Source organism: Salmo salar, chromosome 20, assembly GCF_965601325.2.
Source record: "Salmo salar chromosome 20, fSalSal1, whole genome shotgun sequence".
In the NCBI taxonomy this organism is placed as follows: Eukaryota; Metazoa; Chordata; class Actinopteri; order Salmoniformes; family Salmonidae; genus Salmo; species Salmo salar.
Genome location: NC_138310.1, coordinates 79,091,335 through 79,108,254, shown reverse-complemented (window position 1 = coordinate 79,108,254; position 16,920 = coordinate 79,091,335). Strand labels below are relative to the sequence as shown.

Sequence of the window (16,920 nt, the reverse complement as noted above, 5' to 3'; positions counted from 1 at the left end):
ACTTCGCTCCGCGGGTAAAATTACATTTAATTACATTACATTACAACGGAACGATTTGATTAGTGTAATTTTAGCTAGCTAGCTACAAAGTTGTCTTTGCATCAAGGATAAAGGTGTAGCTAAAGGTGTAGGTGTAGCTTTGAGAAACTAACTTTGAGGAACTAACAAGGTTAGCTAGCCAGCTGTATTCGTTCGGTCGCGCCATTTTCCAAACGGCGTCAACACCACAGGCACTGCTAGCTAGCCAACTTTACCAACTAGCAGTACTGTAGAAACTAAATACATTACAACGGAGTGATTTGATTAGTGTAATATTAGCTAGCTACATAGTTGTCTATGTATCAAAGATAAAAGATAAAGGTAAACGCAGCCACTGCTAGCTAGCCAACTCTACCAGCTAGCAGTACTGTATCATTTTTAGTCAATAAGATTTTTGCAACGTACCCTTAACTTTCTGAACTTTCGAGTTGTGTAGTCCACTTGTGTAGCTAGCAGGACTGACTTTGTGTTAGCTAGCCAACGTTTAATTACTTATGCATTATGAAAGGAACTAGACACAGACACGAATGATCCATTGGTAGTTTGTTGTAACCAAGTATTGGTTCTAACCGTGTGTTATTGGATGCTAGCATGCTAGTTAGCTACGGCGTCATAGGACACGGTGCACTGGGTGGGTTTCATGGTAGAATACTGTACCAAGTTATCTAGCTGAATAAACTAAGTTTGAGCCTATTCCTGGAAACATTAAACCACTGTAGTTTACATCAATTATAATTTCTAAAGTGGAAGTTGGAAAAGGTATATTTGAGTGTTTCAGTGAATGGTTAGTGAGGGAGGCCCTGCTCTCTCGCTTGCCCAGTTGTTTAGTTAATTTTCATTCCAATCTCCTTTGCATTAGCATAGCCTCTCCTGTAGCCTGTCAACTATGTGTCTGTCTATCCCTGTTCTCTCCTCTCTGTACAGGCCACACAAATTCTTCACACCGCATGGCCACTGCCACTCTAACCTGGTGGTCCCAGCACGCACAACCCACGTGGAATTCCAGGCCTCCGGCAGCCTCTGGAACTGCCGGTCTGCAGCCAACAAGGCAGAGTTCATCTCAGCCTATGCTACCCTCCAGTCCCTCGACTTCTTGGCGCTGACGGAAACATGGATTACCACAGAAAACACTGCTACTCCTACTGCTCTCTCCTCGTCTGACCACGTGTTCTCGCATACCCCGAGAGCATCTGGTCAGCGGGGTGGTGGCACTGGAATCCTCATCTCTCCCAAGTGGACATTCTCTCTTTCTTCCCTGACCCATCTGTCTATCTCCTCATTTGAATTCCATGCTGTCACAGTCACTAGCCCATTCAAGCTTAACATCCTTATGATTTATCGCCCTCCAGGTTCCCTTGGAGAGTTCATCAATGAGCTTGATGCCTTGATAAGTTCCTTTCCTGAGGATGGCTCACCCCTCATAATTCTGGGTGACTTTAACGTCCCTACGTCTCCCTTTGACTCATTTCTCTCTGCCTCCTTCTTTCCACTCCTCTCCTCTTTTGACCTCACCCTCTCACCGTCCCACCCTACTCACAAGGCAGGAAATACGCTTGACCTCATCTTTACTAGATGCTGTTCTTCTACTAATCTCACTGCAACTCCCCTCCAAGTCTCCGACCACTACCTTGTATCCTTTTCCCTCTCGCTCTCCTCCAACACTACTCACTCTGCCCCTACTCAGATGGTATTGCGCCGTCACAACCTTCGCTCTCTCTCTCCCGCTACTCTCTCCTCTTCCATCCTATCATCTCTTCCCTCTGCTCAATCCTTCTCCAACCAATCTCCTGATTCTGCCTCCTCAACCCTCCTCTCCTCCCTTTCTGCATCCTTTGACTCTCTATGTCCCCTATCCTCCCGGCCGGCTCGGTCCTCCCCTCCTGCTCCGTGGCTTGACGACTCATTGCGAGCTCACAGAACAGGGCTCCGGGCAGCCGAGCGGAAATGGAGGAAAACTAGCCTCCCTGCGGACCTGGCATCTTTTCACTCCCTCCTCTCCACATTTTCTTCCTCTGTTTCTGCTGCTAAAGCCACTTTCTACCACTCTAAATTCCAAGCATCTGCCTCTAACCCTAGGAAGCTCTTTGCCACCTTCTCCTCCCTCCTGAATCCTCCTCCCCCCCCCCCCCTCTGCCCTCTCTGCGGATGACTTCGTCAACCATTTTGAAAAGAAGGTCGACGACATCCGATCCTCGTTTGTTAAGTCAAACGATACCGCTGGTCCTGCTCACATTGCCCTACCCTATGCTTTGACCTCTTTCTCCCCTCTCTCTCCAGATGAAATCTTGCGACTTGTGACAGCCGGCCGCCCAACAACCTGCCCGCTTGACCCTATCCCCTCCTCTCTTCTCCAGACCATTTCCGGAGACCTTCTCCCTTACCTCACCTCGCTCATCAACTCATCCTTGACCGCTGGCTACGTCCCTTCTGTCTTCAAGAGAGCGAGAGTTGCACCCCTTCTCAAAAAACCTACACTCAATCCCTCCGATGTCAACAACTACAGACCAGTATCCCTTCTTTCTTTTCTCTTCAAAACTCTTGAGCATGCCGTCCTTGGCCAGCTCTCTTGCTATCTCTCTCAGAATGACCTTCTTGATCCAAATCAGTCAGGTTTCAAGACTGGTCATTCAACTGAGACTGCACTTCTCTGTGTCACGGAGGCTCTCCGCACTGCTAAAGCTAACTCTCTCTCTCCTCTGCTCTCATCCTTCTAGACCTGTCTGCTGCCTTTGATACTGTGAACCATCAGATCCTCCTCTCCACCCTCTCCGAGTTGGGCATCTCCGGCGCGGCTCACTCTTGGATTGCGTCCTACCTGACAGGTCGCGCCTACCAGGTGGCGTGGCGAGAATCCGTCTCCGCACCACGTGCTCTCACCACTGGTGTCCCCCAGGGCTCAGTTCTAGGCCCTCTCCTATTCTCGCTATTCACCAAGTCACTTGGCTCTGTCATATCCTCACATGGTCTCTCCTATCATTGCTACGCAGACGACACACAATTAATCTTCTCCTTTCCCCCTTCTGATAACCAGGTGGCGAATCGCATCTCTGCATGTCTGGCAGACATATCAGTGTGGATGACGGATCACCACCTCAAGCTGAACCTCGGCAAGACGGAGCCGCTCTTCCTCCCGGGGAAGGACTGCCCGTTCCATGATCTCGCCAGCACGTTTGACAACTCCATTGTGTCCTCCTCCCGGAGTGCTAAGAGCCTTGGCGTGACCCTGGACAACACCCTGTCGTTCTCCGCTAACATCAAGGCGGTGACCCGATCCTGTAGGTACATGCTCTACAACATTCGCAGAGTACGACCCTGCCTCACACAGGAAGCGGCACAGGTCCTAATCCAGGCACTTGTCATCTCCCGTCTGGATTACTGCAACTCGCTGTTGGCGGGGCTCCCTGCCTGTGCCATTAAGCCCCTACAACTCATCCAGAATGCCGCAGCCCGTCTGGTGTTCAAACTTCCCATGTTCTCTCACATCACCCCGCTCCTCCGCACACTCCACTGGCTTCCAGTTGAAGCTCGCATCTGCTACAGGACCATGGTGCTTGCCTACGGAGCTGTGAGGGGAACGGCTCCTCCGTACCTTCAGGCTCTGATCAGTCCCTACACCCAAAGAAGGGCACTGCGTTCATCCACCCCTGGCCTGCTTGCCTCCCTACCTCTGCGGAAGCACAGTTCCCGCTCAGCCCAGTCAAAACTGTTCGCTGCTCTGGCACCCCAATGGTGGAACAAGCTCCCTCACAATGCCAGGACAGCGGAGTCAATCACCACCTTCCGGGGACACCTGAATCCCCACCTCTTTAAGGAATACCTGGGATAGGATTAAGTAATCCTTCTAACCCCCCCCCCCCCCTGCTAAATGTAATTACACTTTGGATGGTGTATCAATACACCCATTTACTACAAAGACAGAGACGTCCTTCCTAACTCAGTTGCCAGGAGGAAGGAAACCACTCAGTGATTTCACCATGAGGCAAAATGGTGATTTTAAAACAGTTACAGAGTTTAATGGCTGTGATAGAAGACAATTGAGGATGGATAAATAACATTGTAGTTACTCCACAATACTAAACTAAATGACAGAGTGAGAAGAAGGAAGCCTGTAAAGAATAAACATATTCCAAAACATGCATCCTGTTTGCAACAAAGTACTAATGTAATACTGCAATAAATGTGGCATAGCAATTAACCTGTTGTCCAATTTACAAAGTGTTGTATTTGGGGCAAATCAAATACAACACATTACTGAGTACAACTCACCATATTTTCAAGCATAGTCGTCCTTGCATTATGTTATGGGTATGCTTGTAATCGTTAAGGACTGGGGAGTTTTTCAGGAAAAAAAATAAACAGAATGGAGCTAAGCACAGGCAAAATCCTAGAGGAAGACCTGGTTCAGTCTGCTTTCCACCAGACACTGGGAGATTACTTTTTGAAAATGTATATCGAGCAAATGTTTCAAAATCGCTTAGAGACTTATACAGAATTTCCCAGAGTTGTAATTGCTGTCAAATGTGCTTCTACAAACTATTGACTCAGCGGTGTGAATACTTATGTAAATTAGATATTTTATTTTGATTTGCAAACATTTCTAAAAACATGTTTTCACTTTCTCATTATGGGGTATTGTGTGTAGATGGGTGAGGAAAAATATCTATTTAATTAATGTTGAATTCAGGCTGTAACACAACAAAATGTGGAAGGGGTATGAATACTTTCTGAAGGCACTGTACAAAACATTGCTTTATTAGGGTATTATTGATAAGATATCATGTTACAGGTGACAATGTTCTGATCTTTTACAGAACCATATTCACTAAAGTATAACTTCTACCTGAGAAGAGGATAAAAAGCCTTCAGTCATGCTCCAAAGCAAACATTACTCACATTTTTCAGGAGATTTCTTAATATTTGAATTATTGAAAACATGAATGCAACTAGATGTAAGGTCTTGTTAATTATTCTAAAGGACTATCTGCTTTAATAACTGAAGGTTAAGAATTTGACTTTACAGTCCTCTTTAGTTTAATTGCAGTAAGTTGAGTCCCCGACTAAGTTCACTGCAAAAAAAAAAAAAAGGAATATATACAGTACCAGTCAAAAGTTTGGACACACCTACTAATTCAATGGTTGTACTTATTTTTTTACTATTTTCTACATTTTTGAATAATACTGAAGACATCGAAACTATGAAATAACACATATGGAATCATGTAGTAACCAAAAAAGTGTTAAACAAATCAAAATATATTTTAGATTTTAGATTCTTCAAAGTAGCCACCCTTTGCCTTGATGACAGCTCTAACGTTCATTGCTCCTGTTTCTTGGCCCAAGCATTTGTTAAACATTTATTTGATCTGCAATCTGAGGTGCAGTAAACTCTAATCAACTTATTCTCTGCAGCAGAGGTAACTCCGGGCCTTCCATTCCTGTGGAGGTCCTCATGAGAGCCAGTTTCATCATAGTACTTGACGGTTTTTGTGACTGCACTTGAATAAACTTTCAAAGTGCTTGAAATATTCCGTATTGACTGACCTTCATGTCTTAAAGTAATAATGGACTGTCTTTTCTTCTTGCTTATTTGAGCTGTTCTTGCCATAATATGGACTTGGTATTTTACCAAATAGGACTGTCTTCTGTATACCACCCCTACCTTGTCTCAACACAACTGATTGTCTCAAACGCATTAAGAAGGAAAGAAATTCCACAAAATTACTTTTAAAAAGGCACACCCGTTAATTGAGGCTGGTTGGAAATGATGCCAAATTCTCTAAAATGACGTTGGAGGTGTCTTATGGTAGAGAAATTAACATTCAATTCTATGGCAACAGCTCTGGTGGATATTCCTGCAGTCAGCATGCCAATTGCACGCACCATCAAAACTTGAGACATTTGTGTAATTGCATTGTGTGACAAATCTGCACATTTTAGAGTGGCCTTTTATTGTCCCAGCACAAGGTGCACCTGACTAATGATCATGCTGTTTAATCAGCTTCTTGATATGCCTCACCTGTCAAGTAGATGGATTTTCTTGGCAAAGGAGAAATGCTCACTAACAGGAATGTAAATACATTTTTGCACAACATTGTTCCATATGCTTTTTGTGCATATGGAACATTTCTGGTATCTTTCATTTCAGCTCCTGAAACATGGAACCAACACTTTACATGTTGCGTTTATATTTTTGTTCAGTGTAAACAGCTATTGTTTAAATTCCCTAGAAAGCAATTGTTTACCTTATATATTTCTAAACACACTATCTATTTGTTCGGCTCACAGCCTAACAATCAGATCATCTTTTGGCCCAAAAGGCCCAAAAGACCCAAAAGTTTGAGCACCACTGTTTTATTGATACAAACGTTTGGATTACACACACATATTTTTTAACAGTAAATGTAGCCATACTAATTTGTTATCACATCCACTAGTGTTTTCCTCTCCATTGCATCATTCTTCTCCCTTGTGGGAATTAGAGTTTAGGGATTCTAGATAATTAGCCCTCTGTTATTAGCCTGATTTGTTAGTGCTGCAGTACATAGTGATCATTGCGCTCATTAGATCCTCTAGTCTTTGTACTATAACAGCTTGACCAACCATGGAAAACAGACTTTATAATGTCAGGTAACTCTCACCTGACCCACTGTCAATATCAAATGTATCCACTTGCTCCACTTGGTCAATTAACAGTGAAATTATGTAATTCAAAGAGGGTTGCAGACAGGTGTCATTTCACTGACAAAGGGCACCAAATTATAGGTCTAAGTCATTGTTGAGAGTATGACAGTAGTCCATAAACGTAGATATTTATACACATTGAGTATTTACTGCATCATCAACTTTACTGATAATTAAACAGCATAACTTGGTTATTTGTTACATATCTACGTACCATAAAGACTGAATGCTGTAACCAATGTATCTCAGGCACATACTGGCCTAGAGAAGGGTGAAGGCCTCAATTAAATCACTTGAGGTATCAGCATAAAATACACTACAAGACTAAAAGTATGTGGACACCTGCTCGTGGAAAATCTCCTTCCAAAATCATGGGCATTAATATGGAGTTGGTCCCCCGTTTTCTGCTATAACAGCCTCCGCTCTTCTGGGAAGGCTTTCCACTAGATGTTGGAACATTGCTATGGGGACTTTCTTCCATTCAGCCACAAAAGCATTAGTGAGGTCGGCGCTGAAGTTGGGCGATTAGGCCTGGCTCACAGCCAGCGTTCCAATTCATCCCAAAGATGTTCAATGGAGTTGAGATCAGGGCTCTGTGCAGGCCAGTCCAAAACAATTACTCCTCCTGACCCGCCAAGTAGAAGCCAACAATCTCACCCACCTTCCAACACTACTAGTCTGTTCCCTAGTATACATCGCTACTGCGTGCTTTGAACAGTGAGTTTTCTCGTCGTTTTGAGGATTTCAAAGTGTTGGAAAATAACATGCTGTTGGTTTCCTCTCCTTTCACCTTCAATGTGGATAACGCTCCCACTGAGCTTATCAATCTTCAGTCTGATGCAGTGATTGGAGAACTATTCAAATATCACTGACGAGGTTCTATGCAAAACTTTCCAAAGATTAGGAGTCATGCTCAGAAGATGTTTGTACTGTTTGGGTCAACCTATGTATGTGAACAGACATTTTCAGTGACGAAATATATCAAGTCAATGCACAGATCATCTCTTAATGACTCTCACCTCTCAGCAATCCTGCGCATAGCGATGTCAGAAACTATACCTGACTTCACTGCTCTAGTCAATGCCCACTTCACTTCTCACACTGATTGAGTAGTTTAAATGTAATGTTGAGCTCTCTCTCTTTCCTATGTTTTTGTTCATACCCGTTAACAAGAGTTGCTGAATGCACAGTGTACTTTTCCCTCCGTGTGGTTGATAACAATGAAAATACCTACCAAAAGGAGACATGGATGTGGTTTTATTTCTGTGCATGTTAAAAAACTAAAATATGTAGCATATCTGGACGTAATTTACAGTAGATATATCATACACATGTATAATCCTGTAATATGATTCTGGCCCGCGATGGCAAAACTATATTCTAATGTGGCCCCCAATGGAAAATAAATGCCCAGGCCTTGTCTAGAATGTCATTGTATGCTGTAGCGTTAATATTTCCCTTCATTGGAACTAAGGGGCCAAGCCTGAACCATGAAAAACAGCCCCAGACAATTATTCCTCCTCCACCAAACTTTAAATTGCACTATGCATTGGGGCAGGTAGCGTTCTCCTGGCGTCCGCCAAACCCAGAATCGTCCGTCAGACTGCCAGATGGTGAAGCGTGATTCATCACTCCAGAGAACGCGTTTCTACTGATCCAGAGTCCAATGGCGGTGAGCTTTACACCACTTCAGCCGATGCTTGGCACTGCGCATGGTGATCTTAGGCTGTGTGCTATATTTTATACACCTGTCAGCTATGGGTGTGGCTGAAATAGCCAAATCCACTAATTTGCAGGGGTGTCCACGTACGTTATATATAGTGTATCAGGATTTGATCCTACACAGCACAAAAAGACCAGCTAGTCTAGTACCAAAACTGTTTGTGCTGTCTATCCAAGTCCTATATGGAGTAACTGTCACGCCAACCAGCCATGTTGGCCTGCTTGGTGTGAAGACGGCACGAACAAATCCAGGACCAGGCTAACAAACAGCTACAGATTAACATTCAAAATCTAGTTGCCAGATGGCTTCCATTAGTGGTCGCTCACACAATATTTTCAACATTTTAAATGTATAACAATTTCCTTCTCAAGAGGAGTTGCCTAGCTATAGCTCTTGAGACTATGACATGAAAATCCACATGTTGATAATCACGTGACCATTTGACTTACCTCATCATTGTTGACATAAAATGAAGGATGATAAATGATGGGGGAGTGTTTTAGATAAAAAGGATGTGGCCGATACCTGTGGCAGGATTCATACCCTCTTCAGCAAGGTACAAGTGTGGCTTTTGAGGACTGCCTGTATACAGATTTTCCTCATGACTGACTACAGCAGCAGATTGAAAAAAAGAGGATACAAACAGCATGTGTAGTATATCTTCATTTAAAACTTGTATTTACAATTATAACAAATGATCATTTATATTTATATTTCTGTCCTTTTTTTACAGGTTTGCCCTGCATTGCTAACAGGATGGACGACAACATGTCATTACCAAGCCATATCCTTCACATCCAGGGTTTTCAATTGTCACAGACATTCATGTATCCAATTTTTTTCTCCTTGCTGTTTGTCTATCTCGCCCTCCTTGTGTCTAACATTGGAGTCCTGGTCGCCATCATCACAGAGAGAAGCTTGCACCAACCAATGTATATCCTCTTCTGTAACCTGTCTGTAAATGATCTGATTGGCAACACTGTCTTGTTGCCTCGCCTCATGGCTGACATTGTTTCAACTGAGAGGTTTATCACGTACAGCCAATGTGTTGCTCAGGCCTTTTTCAGTCACATGTTTGGATCAGCCTCACATATGATACTGATCATTATGGCTTTTGACAGGTATGTGGCCATATGTTACCCATTAAGGTACACGTCCATAATGACAACCAAAACTTTAGTTATGTTGTCTGTGTCTGCTTGGGGGGTTTCCCTTGTGTTAGTGTCTGTCCTACTGGGTCTCACCATGAGGCTATCCCGCTGCAGTTCAATCATTCGGAATGCTTATTGTGACAATGCATCATTGTTCAAGCTATCCTGTGAGAACGTTTCAATCAACAACATTTATGGACTATTTTTCACTGTGCTGCTCTTTACTTCCTCAATGGGAAGCATCGCTGTCACTTATTTCAGGATTGCTGTGATTTGCTGGACCAAGAAAAGCAAAGAGCTGAACAACAGAGCATTGCAGACCTGTACAAGCCACCTGGTACTGTATCTCATTATGCTGTGGACTGGGTTTCTAACCATCATACTGCATCGCTTTTCAGAATATCCATATTTGAGAAAACTTGCTTACATTCTATTTCATGTCGTCCCTGCTAATTTGAATCCAATTATCTACGGCTTGCAAACAAAGTCATTGCGGCAGAAAATTATACAAATACTCAGCCGGAAAGTTACAGACTCTTAATACAGATATTTGTTTGGCACTTCGTAAATAATATTGACAGGCTTGTTGATTATTCTGGTATTGAAACCCTAAAACAAAATGGATTAGAATTCAACACATACCATTCTTAAAAGTGATGTTTAAAGTGTATTTAAAAAATGTTCTACTCCATTTTCATAATCTCCAGCACCACCCCAACATCAACATATGTTAGAATGACACTTTTCTATGTTTTGTAGTCAAAAAGATAGAGGAAGATAAGTGTTTCCAATGACATCATCTAGTGTGTTTTTAACCAATTATGTGCAGGCAATGAGCAGGCAATGTTCGGGAGTAAATTGTCTTTCCATTTACACATTTTGATGTTGGAGATTATGAATATGAAGTAGAAAAATTGTGAAATCACCCTTTAAAGGTGATGTTCTGTAAGATATTAGGAGGTATGAATGAGGGAACTGTAAAGGTGACGATGAGCACACATTGTTTTACAGGCTTTGCTGTCTGTGTCTTGTCATTACCTGATTGCCAGTCAAAATGGTATCTCTATAGAGACCTCTAGTGTCTGTTAGCTGAAAATTCAGAGGGACATCTGAGATGCTCAAATCCAAGATTGAAGGTCTGCAATACTTCTGGTTTCAGGTGAATTGAGAGATTGTCCTTAATGGCCAGAGATTCCACTCACCTGTACCTGATTCACTCTACAGAGTCAACCTGTACCTGATTCACTCTATAGAGTCAACCTGTACCTGATTCACTCTATAGAGTCAACCTATACCTGATTCACTCTATAGAGCCAACCTGTACCTGATTCACTCTATAGAGCCAACCTGTACATGATTCACTCTATAGAGTCAACCTGTACCTGATTCACTCTATAGAGCCAACCTGTAGCTGATTCACTCTATAGAGCCAACCTGTACCTGATTCAATCTATAGAGCCAACCTGTACCTGATTCAATCTATAGAGCCAACCTGTAGCTGATTCACTCTATGGAGCCAACCTGTACCTGATTCACTCTATGGAGCCAACCTGTAGCTGATTCACTCTATGGAGCCAACCTGTAGCTGATTCACTCTATAGAGCCAACCTGTAGCTGATTCACTCTATGGAGCCAACCTGTAGCTGATTCACTCTATGGAGCCAACCTGTAGCTGATTCACTCTATAGAGCCAACCTGTAGCTGATTCACTCTATGGAGCCAACCTGAAGCATATCAGATATTTTTTTTTTGGAGTAACCAGCTCAGCGCAGTACAGTTCAACTCGGCTCGGTTTGACTGTCGTGTGAAAAGGAATACAGAAAATGTGTATAAACTGATATTAAAGTAGCAAGGTATTCACAGCTCGGGAGCCTGAATGTGAACTCAAATGTGCATAACCACTTTAAGCATGTGCAACACTCTGGCAAAAGCATTATACTGTCATAGAAATATGTGCTATTTTGGACATTTTAACTGGCATTGGGCAGAAATGTGCTCTTTTTAAACCACAACATTTTATGAAAAAGTAGACATTTAAATGATTTGAATCATAATAAACAATAAGCATCAACTTATGACATTATTGCTATTCTCTATACACGTTTCTAGAAAATAGGCAAAATATAATGTTTTTAATTACATTCATTTTATTTAGTCAATGCAATAAGATAGGATACTCTAAATGTTACCAGAAAACATTTGTCCTTTTTGCTGGCAAAGGAGACAGACAATATTGAATAAAATATTTCACAATTTCTTATAGATATCATTGTGACTTTGGCTGTGGCTAATTGAAATGACCATTGAAAAGCAGGAAATATCCCAGATTGCCTTCAACTGATCCAAGGCCTTTTCCCTCTGAAACAGTTCCTACAGTCCTTCATTTGCTCCCTCTCACAGGAGCAGAGCCAGGCAATTGACATTCATGTCTGTCTGTTAACCAATAACATCACAAGAGGGACATACAGTGAGCTCCAAAAGTATTGGGACAGTGACAAATGTTTTGTTGTTTTGGATCTGTACTCCAGCACTTTGAATTTGAAATAATACAATGACTATGATGTTAAAGTGCAGATCGCCAGCTTTAATTTAAGCGTGTTTTCATCCATATTGGGTGAACCGTTTTGAAATTACAGCACTTTTTGTACATAGTCCCCACATTTTAGGGGACCAAAAGTGCTGGGATAAATTAACTTATGTGTATTAAAGTAGTTAAAAGTTTACAGTAGTATTTGTTCCAATATTCATTGTACGCAATGACTACATCAAGCTTGTGACTCTACAAATTTGTTGGATGCATTTTCTGTTTATTTTGGTTGTGTTTCAGATTATTTTTTAAACAAGAATATAATATTTTTCTAAACACTTCGACATTAATGTGGATGCTACTGTACCAGGATTATGGATCATCCTGAATGAATCGTGAATAATGATGAGTGAGAAAGTTACAGACGCACAAATATCAAATATGCACAAGTATACAGAAGATAGCCCTATTTGGTAAAACACCAAGTCCATATTATGGCAAGAACAGCTCAAATAAGTAAAGAGAATGACAGTCCATCATTACTTTAAGACATGAAGGTCAGTCAATAGTCAATACGGAATATTTCAAGCATTTGAAAGTTTCTTCAAGTGCAGTCACAAGAACCGTCAAGTACTATGATGAAACTGGCTCTCATGAGGACCGCCACAGGAATGGAAGGCCCGGAGTTACCCGGCTGGAGAGGATAAATTCATTAGATATGTTTTTCAACAGGACAATGACCCAACACACCTCCAGGCTGTGTGAGGGCTATTTGACCAAGAAGGAGAGTGATGGAGTGCTGCATCAGATGACCTGGCCTCCACAATCCCCCGACCTCAACCAAATTGATATGGTTTGGGATGAGTCGGACCGCAGAGTGAAGGAAAAACAGTCAACAAGTGCTCAGTATATGTGGGAACTCCTTCAAAAGGAGTTGGAAAAGCATTCCAGGTAAGGCTGGTTGAGAGAATGCCAAGTGTGTGCAAATCTGTAATCAAGGCATAGGGTGGCTATTTGAAGAATCTCAGATATATTTTTACACTTTTTTGATTACTACGTACATGATTCCATATGTGTTATTTCATAGTTTTGATGTCTTCACTATTATTTTACAATGTAGAAAATAGTAAAAATAAAGAAAAACCCTGGAATGAGCAGTTGTTCTAAAACTTTTGACTGGTAGTGTACATTTTCCCCGACACCCAAAAGTACTCATTACATTTTGAATGCTTACCAGGACAGGAAAATGGTCAAATTCACGCACTTATCAAGAGAACATCCCTGATCATCCCTACTGCCTCAGATCTGTCAGACTCACTAAACACACATGCTTCATTTGTAAAGTATGTCTGTGTTTTTAGACTTTGCCCCTTGATATCCATAAATTAAAAAAACAAGGAAATGGTGCTGTCTGGTTTGCTTAATATAGGGAATTTGAAATGATTTATACTTTTACTTTTGATACTTAAGAATATTTTTGCAATTACATTTAATTTTGATATTTAAGTATATTTAAAACCAAGTACTTTTAGACTTTTTCTCAAGTAGTTTTTACTGGGTGACTTTATTTTTACTTGAGTCATTTTCTATTAACGTATGTTTACTTTTACTCAAGTATGACAATAGGGTACTTTTTCCATGGGATGTTCTTATGTTCTTCTACTTAGTATATTTAATCACTGCATGAATACTATATAATTTAATATTAAATCACAGTGTATTGGACCACAGTGTATTGAAGGGTCTCTGTGTTCTGATTAAACCAATTAGAGCTGGTGTTGTAGGTCCCAATTATGAGCTTGTGCCAGACAACATAATAAAAAGGTCCCAAAGTGACTCCTGTGTTTTCTGTCTAATTAAAAAGCTTCCTGAACAAGGATTACAGAGGAAGTGCGGTGAGAAGTTGTTATATAAATTCCCACATTATGCAGCTCTTCCTCAATCCCAGAGATGCGGGTCTGGTGAGATGACCAACTCAATGGCAAGTAAGTGAGAACTCCAGTGCTTTCTATGACATGAAAATTGTTTGTGTTTTCTAATTTTCCAATTGGAAAAATCGAATGATACAAGAGCTGTTCAAGGAACAAGAAGAACGGCAGCCATAATAAACATACTTCTCTTTCAGGTAAACAAAATTACTTTCCCAATATTTAAATAGGAATTTCTCACCATCTGATTAATGTAAAATATATTGTCAACAGTGTCTGGTGAATTGGAGGATGCTAACAATTTTCTGGTTTCTTTAGAACGTCCTGTTAAATGTTTTTAAAATGCAATGACAACAAAATGTATAGCTACAATTATTACCTTATTTGAGTCGATGTATTAACCCTAACACAATCCATTCAACCTTTGCAGATATTCTTTCTCCCATGTCCATATTTATTTATTTTATTCTCAGTTGTGTGAATCAATGTTTTTTTCTAAGTGGGATGCTTTGGATGACCCAACTGACCTAACCCCATTGAAATGTAAAATGGTTAAGGTAAGGGTTAGGGTTGGGGTTAAGTAAGGGTTTGTGTAATGGTCAGGGTTAGGGGTCAGGATTTAGGGTAGGGTCGTCCCACTTAGCAACCTAGCGAGGCTCTATGATTACCTGTGGCAACTTTGGACAACCATGCCCTTGTCCGGATCAACCTTACTCTAAACCCCCCCGCACCGCTTTGATCCAGCCTGGTTGGGTTACATGCGGAAGACACATTTTGGTTGAACGCACTAAGTTGTGCAAGTTGTGCAACTGTGCAACTGACTAGATATCCCTCCTTCATTGTCAGCTGATTCCATACAAATCTTTGCTTTCGAGTTTGCAGTGTTGTCTATTGGTGAAACGTGAACAGTGAACAACTATCAAACTCTTATTTCATCCTTAGGCTTTTGTTTCGTTCTATTATGATGTAACTTCTGTATCCCATGAAGTTCAAAAAGGTCCTACTATATGTGTGTGTGTGTGTGTGTGTGTGTGTGTGTGTGTGTGTGTGTGTGTGTGTGTGTGTGTGTGTGTGTGTGTGTGTGTGTGTGTGTGTGTGTGTGTGTGTGTGTGTGGTGTGTGTGTGTGTGTGTGTGTCTATGGTGTGTGTGTGTGTATGGTGTGTGTGTGTGTGTGTGCTGTGTGTGTGAGTGCATGCGTGCGTGTGTATGGTGTGTGTGTGTATGGTGTGTGTGTGTATGGTGTGTGTGTGTCTGTTTGTATGAGTGCATGCGTGTGTATGGTGTGTGTGTATTGTCTCTCTGTGTGTGTGTGTGTGTGTGTGTGTGTGTGTGTGTGTGTGTGTGTGTGTGTGTGTGTGTGTGTGTGTGTGTGTGTGTGAAAATACTGCATGCAGATGTTATACCTATTCATAATAAGGTCATAACAACTATACTGCTTAACAATGTATTCCTTGTAGTTACACTGTGCCCGACTATATACTTACTGTTTAAATATAAACCAGTATGTGTTTTAGACAGTACTTCGTGGATGCATGAAAATCTCATTCTTCTCATGATGTTTTTCAGATGTTTCTCAACCACTGGAGTTCAACGTGAGCCTGTTTTCAGATTTCCTGATACATGGAGGGGAGCTGGGTCTCAAGGAGATCTACACAGACTTGGCCATCTTTCTTCTGGTGGTATACATCATGGTTGTCATCGGCAACGCCATGATCATCACTCTGGTGTTGCTCGACTCCAAACTTCACACACCAATGTATATTTTCCTCTGTAATCTGTCTCTCATAGATATAGTGATCACCACCAGCGTTCTACCTAAAATGATATCAGTGTGTTTGTGGAATGATGTGTCCATTTCATTTGCAGGTTGCTTCTTGCAGATGTATACCTATTTGACATTCCAAACTGCAGAGGGATTTCTCCTATGTGCTATGGCCTACGACCGCTATGTTGCTATCTGCAATCCTTTACGCTACAACAGCATCATGACATTCAAAGTATGTGTGATCCTGGCCTCAACAGCATGGGCTTTGGGGATAATTCTTCCAGCATTGAATGTCATTCTTGCATCACAACTACCTTTCTGTAGTAATCAGATAATGTATTGGTTTTGTGATTATCCTCCGATTGTTACATTGTCTTGTTTGGACACAACACTGTTGATAGATCTAGCCCTCGCATGTGCTTTATTTGTGATGTATGTTCCATTCACTGTCATAATTTGGTCATATTGTAAAATCATCAAATCTGTTTGCAAAATTGCCACATCTGAAGGGCGGAAAAAAGCTTTCTCCACCTGCTCCTCTCATCTCATTGTTGTCCTTACCTTCTACACTGCTCATTCATGTGTCTACATCAGTGCTAAATCATATCATATTCATCCCAATGTTCTCATCTTGATATCTATTGTTAACTGTATTTTAACTCCTCTTGTGAACCCACTTGTTTACAGTTTCAGAAACAAACAGATAAAGGATTCTGTCCTGAAACTCTTGTTCTCCAATAAAGTTATTCCATAACGCACCATGTTTGGATTTTATTATTTAAAGGTACAATACAGCTGTTCTTTTTCATTCTTTTTTTAAAATCTCAAAATCAAATCATTTCTGGGTAACAATTAAGTACCTTACTGTGATTGTTTTCAATTAAAATTGTAAAAATCTTAGCAAAATTTCTCAAGCAATACTTTTGCTAGGACAGTCTGGGACTGGTCTGAGTGGGAAGGAAAAACTGAAAACTAGCTGTTATTGGCAGAAAGGTTTGGAACTCTCTTTCTTATAGGTCTATTAACAAATTTACTGCCTGGTGAGGTCACCAGACAGGCCAAAACTCCATCTCACCAGAACAGACTGAAATTTCAGGCAGTCTTT

The 16,920-nt window shown here is 41.3% G+C and overlaps 2 protein-coding genes across 2 annotated transcripts; both read left to right on the top strand.

Annotated features, from left to right (window-relative positions):
* Nucleotides 1-9,186: 9,186 nt before the first annotated feature.
* Nucleotides 9,187-10,466, top strand: LOC106581380 (olfactory receptor 52E4). Its single transcript, XM_045704230.2, has one exon. The coding sequence runs from the start codon at nucleotides 9,200-9,202 to the stop codon at nucleotides 10,133-10,135; it is 936 nt and encodes a 311-aa protein (XP_045560186.1). The 5' UTR covers nucleotides 9,187-9,199; the 3' UTR covers nucleotides 10,136-10,466.
* Nucleotides 10,467-14,087: 3,621 nt separating this feature from the next.
* LOC106581379 (olfactory receptor 6N2) lies at nucleotides 14,088-16,573 on the top strand. The gene is made up of 2 exons (XM_045703406.1): nucleotides 14,088-14,106; nucleotides 15,617-16,573. The coding sequence occupies exons 1-2, from the start codon at nucleotides 14,088-14,090 to the stop codon at nucleotides 16,567-16,569; spliced, it is 972 nt and encodes a 323-aa protein (XP_045559362.1). The 3' UTR covers nucleotides 16,570-16,573.
* The last annotated feature ends 347 nt before the right edge of the window (nucleotides 16,574-16,920 follow it).

Excerpts from the sequence above, each read along its gene's own strand:
- LOC106581380 (XM_045704230.2), top strand. The coding sequence starts at position 9,200 with ATGGACGACAACATGTCATTACCAAGCCATATCCTTCACATCCAGGGT.